The sequence below is a fragment of the Epinephelus moara genome, chromosome 2 (assembly GCF_006386435.1).
Source record: "Epinephelus moara isolate mb chromosome 2, YSFRI_EMoa_1.0, whole genome shotgun sequence".
In the NCBI taxonomy this organism is placed as follows: domain Eukaryota; kingdom Metazoa; phylum Chordata; class Actinopteri; order Perciformes; family Serranidae; genus Epinephelus; species Epinephelus moara.
This window is the reverse complement of record NC_065507.1, coordinates 1,467,469-1,477,019: the sequence shown is the minus strand read 5'-3', so window position 1 is coordinate 1,477,019 and position 9,551 is coordinate 1,467,469. Positions and strand designations below refer to the sequence as shown.

The following is a 9,551-nucleotide window of genomic DNA, read 5'->3' as shown; positions in this document are numbered from 1 at the left end:
ATATATACAACCTGTATGTATGTAAAAGATTATTCCGAAAATCATATAGAATTTAGATAAGCTCATGAAAAATACATAAAGCCTATACAACCTGTATGCATGTGTTGTTTTATTTATCTTTTGACCCGCACATCATCTTTTATATGATATCAATATATGTTGATGGGCTTTAAGATGAACATTGTTGTATGAAACATTAATGTCTACAATATAAGCATATACTGTAACATATTTGTTAAAAATATGTATAGCATGAGTTTTTATGCATTAATTTATGGTGTAACCATTTATGTTAAGGACATATAGTTAATTTTTATATGCAGATTCATGAAAATAATATATATATACAACAATTCTGTATGTGTATATCTTTCTATTATTAATTTTCGACAATTATATCTATCTTCAGTGTAAAATATAAACATTTATTGATGAGTTTTGGGATGAATTCATATGTACAAAACATATATGTCTATGGAATAAGCATTTATACATATATTAAGAACATTCATACGCTGAATTTTTTGACAGTATTACGTGCTGCTGTCATATATTTTAATGATGAATGTCTATTATATATACACAAGATTATGAAAACAACATGTACACAGAAATTCAGTATGTTTATATATGTCATTAATTTTCCTATACATGTATATCATTTATGTTAACATAAATAAGAACATATTGATGGGCTTTGGATGAATATATTTGTGCAAATATTAAAAAAAAAACATTTATGTAATGAATTATTTGATGGTGTTATAGGTTGCTATCGTATATTTAACAATAAAGATTTAATCAATATATAGAAGTTTATGAAATAAGCATATATACAACATAAGTTGATATTACATATCAATTAAAGATATGTATGTCAAAATTTATAAGAAACACATATACGTATAAAGGTATTTTATGTTGATTCCAAAAACTTGTAAATTTTAAATATGTTTGGTTAAAATATATGATAGCAACATGTAATACCATTAAAAAGTTCATCATAGTAATGTTTTTATTATATGAACTTGTATATATATGCGGCAATATTGTACACATATGTTTTGTACATTAAATTTCATCCCTTAGCTCATCAATGCATGTTGATATTATGAATGTACATATAAAAGATAGATGTGTATGTAATTAATAAGAAAAAACATATACACACACAGAACTTTGTATATATGTTGTTTTCATAAACTTGAATATATAAATTCAATATTTATCATAAAAATAGAAAGCAGCATATATTATCATATATAAATTCATCATATACATGCTTTTAATATGCACATACACAAAACGTACAGTGGGTATTTCACATATGTTATAAACTTCTATCTTCATACATCCAAAGGATTATGTATGTGCTAATACCATATNAAATTCATCATATACATGCTTTTAATATGCACATACACAAAACGTACAGTGGGTATTTCACATATGTTATAAACTTCTATCTTCATACATCCAAAGGATTATGTATGTGCTAATACCATATCACCTTATAGGTAACATTTGTGGCAACATCACTCTTGATTTAGGGGCATATGGGTCATATATTACATTTGTGTAAGAGGTGAGGTTAAGAGGTCATGAGTTTTATTTTCCACAGCTGGTTTGTGTCAGTGATTAAATGGAGATTTAACACTTTACAAATAACACGTAATACCAGAGTTAAATTAATGAACTGCGCAGAAATACAATTTTATCTGTACTGAACCTACATATTGTTTTCAGATCTCTTTAAATGAATGCAAGTGCATATTGCAGATGCCTCGAACTTTGCAACAAAGAGACATTTGTAGAAAATTTGCATTAAGTTTTGAATTTTAGGATAAGTAAAGATCGTACAGATGTCATTACTGTTGACACAAAAATAATCAAAGACAGACTTTTCTTCCGCACTGGGCCAGACTTTTAAATATGTTACGAATTTTGGACATATTCAGTCCATACATTACAGGATTGAAAAGAGGCTGACATGTAAGAAAGTGTAATGACAAAATGATTCGCAACATGTTGGGCACACTGTTCATATTAAACCGATTCTGTATTATTTCAAAAAGACCACCAAAGGAGAAGTTCAAGAGGGAAGCGAGGTGAGGTGTGCAGGTGCTGACAGCCTTCTGTCTGGTCTGTTTAGAACCAGAAAAACAAACTATAAGGATCTTTATATAACTGTAAAAGATTAAAGATAGAGCATATAAGACTGTGACAGAAGCACAAGTTAGTCCAGAAATGTTCTGGACTGTGGTGTCATAACATGCCAGTTTAACGATGGAGTAGTAGTCACAGTACAATTTATTGATAACATTCTCACACAGCTGTAAAGAACCAATTAATGACACCAAAACACCAAGTGCAAGCAGAGGGAGTAACCAACTCAGAGAAATAAGAACGACGACCTTGTTAAATGTCATACGTGTGTTATATTGTAGAGGATAACAGATGGCAAGATATCTGTCATAAGACATGACGGCTAGGTTGGAAAATTCTACACATCCATATGAATGTACACAGAAAATCTGCAGGAAACAAAAGGAGGTAGAGACAGTGTGAATGTCAGAGAGGATCTGAAGCAGCAGCAATGGAAACAACCCTGTACTACCATACAGTTCATTTACAAACAGGCTGCACAGAAACATGTACATAGGCTCATGTAAGCTTCTGTTCACACAGATAACCACAATCAGCAGAAGGTTGGAGCAAAGAATCAACATATATAGGAACATGACGAACAAGAAATATAAATACTGGAAATGGCTGCTGTCAAAGTAGGCAGTGAATGTGAAGTATGTCACCTGAGTTGAGTTTACCATGATCCTTCTTTTGGCTTGTGAAACATTCATAATGCTGTTTGCAGGTAAAACTAATTTTACTAATCAAATTACATTTCAGCAGATTTTTAACTCATCTAAACTAAACAACATCAAACACCAAGTATCACATTCAGCTGCTGTCCTGCTGTAGTCATACCACATCTGTGCCCTAACTGAACTGAAACTCTGCTTCTTTAAAACTTTTTAAAGACGCCCACAGCACTGACCTCATCATTAAAGAGACCCACAGACTGATACTGATTTCTAAATGATGGGAAAACAAACTTTTTAGCCCACTCACTGGAGAAAATATGAAGATAACAAAAAGAAAGCTGTGAACTAGCTATATTTTAGTATTTGGACTCTGACCCTCTCCAGTCAATCTATGGCTTTGGGCATAAACCCCTGCTGGGACCTGACCTCGTAACGGGTCACCAATTGTTGGGAACCCATGGTTCTAAGTATCAAAATGGCTACCAGAAATAATTATTAATTACCAATAATAATCGTTAATTATGTTAAATATTGTTACTTAAATGACATTAAATCACCACGTAGGGACCATTCCCACAAAGGCAAAAAATGATCGGCAGTTAAAGAAATCAGTCTCATAAAATACACAAACCATCAATTTGGAATTCTGATTAATAATGAAATTAATAATTATAACCAAAATGACCACATTAATAGTGAAGGTTGTAGAGGCAGATAATGTATTATTCTATATCAAAGGTGAAAATAATGTCAGTTGCAAAAGGTCTTAGAAACAGTTGACCAAATGTCAGATTTTGCAATAGGAAGGACTCCTTATAAGAAGTTATTTTTGAGTTGGTGAACTTTGGAGCTACTATGAGGGACTCCTTTAAAGGAGTTGTTTTGGTAATTCTGAGTAATTTTGGTACAATCATTTCTAGGTAATTAAACCCGGCGGGACAGTTAGGTCATAGGCCAAGACCTGTCTGCACATGGACATACACACACACACACACACACACACAGACACACACACACACACATGCACACAAACAAACAGACGTCCACTCACTCAAATAGTATAAAGGCATTTGAAAGTTGGATAAGCGGGGTTGTTTCTCCCTTGTCTTTTGTTTTCTACAACCTGTGTTGTTGAATTGTATTCTGCAATTAAAGTAATCCCGCTGGCTGTAACTTTTCTCCGAGGATTTTGGATTTCGTGACATAGCAGAGGATGACTACTCATTCACTCTTGTGTAATTTTTAAAAGACAACCAGTATTATTCCAGTATTTACTCACATAGAAAAAAAGCCAAACAAACACACAAACTCGAACTAGTCACTATATACAAGCATGGATGTGTGTGTGTGTGTGCGTGTGTGAGGCAAAGGCCATCTGGCCTACAAATAACATGGCTGACAACAGGAAGCTACATATGGATTGGACTGGTCAAAGATGGTGCAATCAAAAATGACCTTGGAGTTAGGGGAGGGGTCTACCTGACCGTGTGGTCAGTCAGACAATGGAACAAAGAAAAGACGTGGGAACTTTGAGTTTCCTCTCAAAGAGTAGTCATGTTGAAAGTAAAGTTTGTCTTGAGTACATGTGTATGTGATATATGTTGCAAAGGGTCTGTGTTAGTAAAGAGGATGTTTAATTGCAGGCAAGACTATGTCTGTGTAATGCATTGGCAAACTAACATTACTTAGCTTTGGTGAAGCCAAGTATCCAATTACCTAACTACGAACACGTCTCGATTTGCCTGTATAACTGTAATAATACTATGCCCAGTTGTTCCGCTACCAGTCCTCAAATGCAGAAAACCCAGTAAATATTCCAACAGACTAACATTCTCTAATTTTTTTTACTGAAGCAAAAGTAGCAACAGTGTAGAAATACTCTGTTGCAAGTCAAAGTCCAGCATTCAAAATATCACTGAAGTGCAAAAGTATTCCCAACAAAATATACTTAAAATAGCCTTCCAAAACTGAAAGTATTTTAAGTATTATAATTATTAATACATTCATGTGTTTATCACTTTAATGATGCAGCTCATTTTAAACATGGGCTTACTGCTGGGTAGCTTCTTCTATAGTAATGCACAGAAAGCTATTTGTTTGTTAGTAATCTGAATCTGTGAAGTAACTAAAGCTGTCACATAAATGTAGTGCAGTAAAAAGTACAATTTTTACCTCTGAGATGAAAAGGAGAAGAAGTAGCCTACAAAATACCATAAAATGGAAATACACCAGCACAAGTACCTCAAAATTGAACTTAACTACAGTACTTGGGTAAATGTACTTAGCTACATTCCACCACTGTTACAGCTGTAGTCAATAAAGGTTCATTGATAATAGCTGTGATTCTACTCAAAACCCATAATAATTACTAACAGACACCAATGTTTTTAACATCATAGTTCACAATTAATCCAAAGAGTAAGTGACACTTTCTGACGCACACATTTTCAACTTTTTAATTAATAAGATGTGGTTCATTTTTGGTAAAGCATCTATATAGATGCATTACTAATGTTCTTTGCCATCTAAGCTCAAATCTAAAGTCAGTATGCTGCTTATTTAACTTTAAATATTAACTGGTCAGGGGTATAAACTAGGGGTAGGGCACGACAAGCTTAGTGCTTCTCCCTATCCCCTTTTTTTCGGACATATGGACTCAAAAATTATTAAAAGGAAAGAAAAAAAAAATTGTAGAGTTTTCTAAAAAGGGCGTCATGATAGGATTTGTATTTCCTTTTGCATTTTTTTCCTATCTTTTCTCTTTTCATTTATATTTTCAAATGAATGTATTCTATTTGAATGTATTCTATTTTCTTTGACAACATCCAAAAAATAAATAAATAAACTAAAAGAAATAAACTAAAAACTAAACAAGCTCTATTTTGATGCTTGTAATGGACTCTGGCATCTTGTTTACATTCAAAGTACACATCTTGATAATTAAAAAGTTGAAAATGTGTGCATCAGAAAGTGTCACTTCCTCTTTGGATTATTTGTGACCTATGATGTTAAAAATATTAGTGTCTTTGTAGTAATTATTATGGGTTTTGAGTAGAATCACAGCTATTATCAATGAACCTTTATCGACTACAGTTGTATTTGTTAACAACACATACATAAATATATACAACCTGTATGTATGTAAAAGATTATTACGAAAATCATATAGAATTTAGATAAGCTTATACAACCTGTATGTATGTGTATATGTTGTTAATTTATCTTTTGACCCACACGTCCATCTTTTATATATATATATATATATATATATATATAATATCAATATATGTTGATGCGCTTTAGGATGAACATTGTTGTATAAAACATTTATGTCTACAATATAAGCATATACTGTAACATATTTGTTAAAAATATGTATAGCATGAGTTTTTATGCATTAATTTATGGTGTAACCATTTATGTTAAGGACATATAGTTAATTTTTATATGCAGATTCATTAAAATAATATATATACAACAATTCTGTATGTATATATCTTTCTCTTATTAATTTTCGACATTTATATCTATTTTCAATGTAAAATATAAACATTTATTGATGAGTTTTGGGATGAATTCATATGTACAAAACATATATGTCTACGGAATAAGCATTTATACATATATTAAGGACATTCATACGCTGAATTTTTTGACAGTATTACGTGCTGCTGTCATATATTTTAACAATGAATATCTATTAAATATACAAGATTATGAAAACAACAATAGCACATACTGATGGGCTTTTGGATGAATATATGTGTGCAATTATTAAAAAAACAAAACATTTATGTGATGAATTATTTGATGGTGTTATAGGTTGCTATCATATATTTAACAATAAAGATTTAATCAATATATAGAAGTTTATGAAATAAGCATATATACAACATAAGTTGATATTACATATCAATTAAAGATATGTATGTCAAAATTTATAAGAAACACATATACGTATAAAGGTATTTTATGTTGATTCCAAAAACTTGTAAATTTTAAATATTTTTGGTTAAAATATATGATAGCAACATGTAATACCATTAAAAAGTTCATCATAGTAATGTTTTTATTATATGAACTTGTATGTATATGTGGCAATATTGTACACATATATGTTTTGTACATTAAAATTCATCCCTTAGCTCATCAATGTATGTTGATATTATGAATGTACACATAAAAGATAGATGTGTATGTAATTAATAAGAAAAAACATATACACACACAGAACTTTGTATATATGTTGTTTTCATAAACTTGAATATATAAATTCAATATTTATCATAAAAATAGAAAGCAGCATATATAACCATATAAAAATTCATCATATACATGCTTTTAATATGCACATACACAAAACGTACAGTGGGTATTTCACATATGTTATAAACTTCTATCTTCATACATCCAAAGGATTATGTATGTGCTAATACCATATCACCTTATAGGTAACATTTGTGGCAACATCACTCTTGATTTAGGGGCATATGGGTCATATATTACATTTGTGTAAGAGGTGAGGTTAAGAGGTCATGAGTTTTATTTTCCACAGCTGGTTTGTGTCAGTGATTAAATGGAGATTTAACACTTTACAAATAACACGTAATACCAGAGTTAAATTAATGAACTGCGCAGAAATACAATTTTATCTGTACTGAACCTACATATTGTTTTCAGATCTCTTTAAATGAATGCAAGTGCATATTGCAGATGCCTCGAACTTTGCAACAAAGAGACATTTGTAGAAAATTTGCATTAAGTTTTGAATTTTAGGATAAGTAAAGATCGTACAGATGTCATTACTGTTGACACAAATATAATCAAAGACGGACTTTTCTTCCTCACTGGGCCAGACTTTTAAATATGTTACGAATTTTGGACATATTCAGTCCATACATTACAGGATTGAAAAGAGGCTGACATGTAAGAAAGTGTAATGACAAAATGATTCGCAACATGTTGGGCACACTGTTCATATTAAACCTGCTCTGCAATACTTCAAAGAAAACCCCGAAAGAAAAGTTCAAGAGGGAAGCGAGGTGAGGTGTGCAGGTGCTGACAGCTTTCTGTCTGGTCTGTTTAGAACCAGAAAAACAAACTTTAAGGATCTTTATATAACTGTAAAAGACCAAAGATACAGGACATGAGATTATGAGAGAGCCGTAAATTAGTCCATAAATGTTCTGGACTGTGGTGTCATAACATGCCAGTTTAACGATGGAGTGGTAGTCACAGTACACCTTATTGATAACGTTCTCACACAGCTGTAAAGAACCAATTAATGACACCAAAACAACAACTGCAAGCAGAGGGAGTAACCAACTCAGAGAAATAAGAAAGACGACCTTGTTAAATGTCATACGTGTGTTATATTGTAGAGGATAACAGATGGCCAGATATCTGTCATAAGACATGACGGCTAGGTTGGAAAATTCTACACATCCATATGAATACCCACAGAATATCTGCAGGAAACAAAATACAGCAGAGACAGTGTGAATGTCAGAGAGGATCTGAAGCAGCAGGAATGGAAACAACCCTGTACTACCATACAGTTCATTTACAAACAGGCTGCACAGAAACATGTACATAGGTTCATGTAAGCTTCTGTTCACACAGATAACCACAATCAGACAGAGATTAATGCAAATAATTAAAACATATAGAGACATGACAATGATGAAATATAAATATTTGAAATGACGAGTATCAAAGTAGGCAGTGAATGTGAAGTATGTCACCTGAGTTGAGCAAAGTAGGCAGTGAATGTGAAGTATGTCACCTGAGTTGAGTTTACCATGATCCTTCTTTTGGCTTGTGAAACATTCATAATGCTGTTTGCAGGTAAAACTAACCATACTGACTAAATTACATTTCCACAAATGTCTAACTCATCTAAACTAAACGGCATCAAACACTCATGAATGGTTTTCACATTTCAGTATCAATCCTTACATTCATCTGTTCTCCTGCTGTAGTTATACCACAAAAATTGCTTAACTGACCTGAGCCTCTGCGTCTGCTTTGTTCAAACTTTTAAGTCAGCAGACGCCCACAGCACTTACCTCATCATTACAGGGACACAAAGATTGACACTGATTTCTATATGATGAAAAACTTTTACGCCCACCTACTGGTCAAAGTATTACGAAAATAAATTAACAACAATAAAAGACATATATTTAGGCAACCTAACATTTGACCATATGTTCTACGGTAGCTATATTTTAGTTTTTAGACTCACACCAATTCCTAACTGGATGCAACACGGGTTTGCGTCAGTTATAAAATCAGTTTGACTGCACTGTCTGCTTTTGGACTGTCATAACTGCACGTATGTGACGTGGAATGATGCAGTACGCTGTTTTAAGCCAAACTTTTGTAGTACGGCCCGTTTCACATTGAAAGGGCCGAAGATGGACAAAGAATGGCCGGTGCTGCTGCTGGTGCTCACAGGGGTTTACATTGACGGATAAAGGGTGCAGCGCATGCTGACGTATTGCGGTAAGCGAGTTGTGTCATTTTCAGTGCTTCTGTGACAGCGTCTCTGTGCTGCTCTAGTGAATTCTACTAGCCTGCTTTCTGCTTTCTCACTTCAGTTGCTTTAACATCTACTTCAAGTCTTAACCCACACTAGTTCACCACAACGTACGACGTGCTGACGTATTGCGGTAAGCGAGTTGTGTCATTTCCGGTGTTTCTGTGACAGCGTCTCTGTACTGCTCT

General features: G+C 32.9%; 2 protein-coding genes across 2 annotated transcripts; both read right to left on the bottom strand.

Annotated features, from left to right (window-relative positions):
- Positions 1 to 1,889: 1,889 nt before the first annotated feature.
- Positions 1,890 to 2,828, bottom strand: LOC126400639 (olfactory receptor 6C1-like). Its single transcript, XM_050061515.1, has one exon. It carries the CDS (start codon positions 2,826 to 2,828, stop codon positions 1,890 to 1,892), a length of 939 nt encoding a protein of 312 aa, XP_049917472.1.
- Positions 2,829 to 7,666: 4,838 nt separating this feature from the next.
- Positions 7,667 to 8,625, bottom strand: LOC126400631 (olfactory receptor 10J4-like). The gene is made up of 2 exons (XM_050061502.1): positions 8,608 to 8,625; positions 7,667 to 8,566 (listed from the first exon to the last, which is right to left on the bottom strand). Exons 1-2 carry the CDS (start codon positions 8,623 to 8,625, stop codon positions 7,667 to 7,669), a joined length of 918 nt encoding a protein of 305 aa, XP_049917459.1.
- Between the last annotated feature and the right edge of the window lie 926 nt (positions 8,626 to 9,551).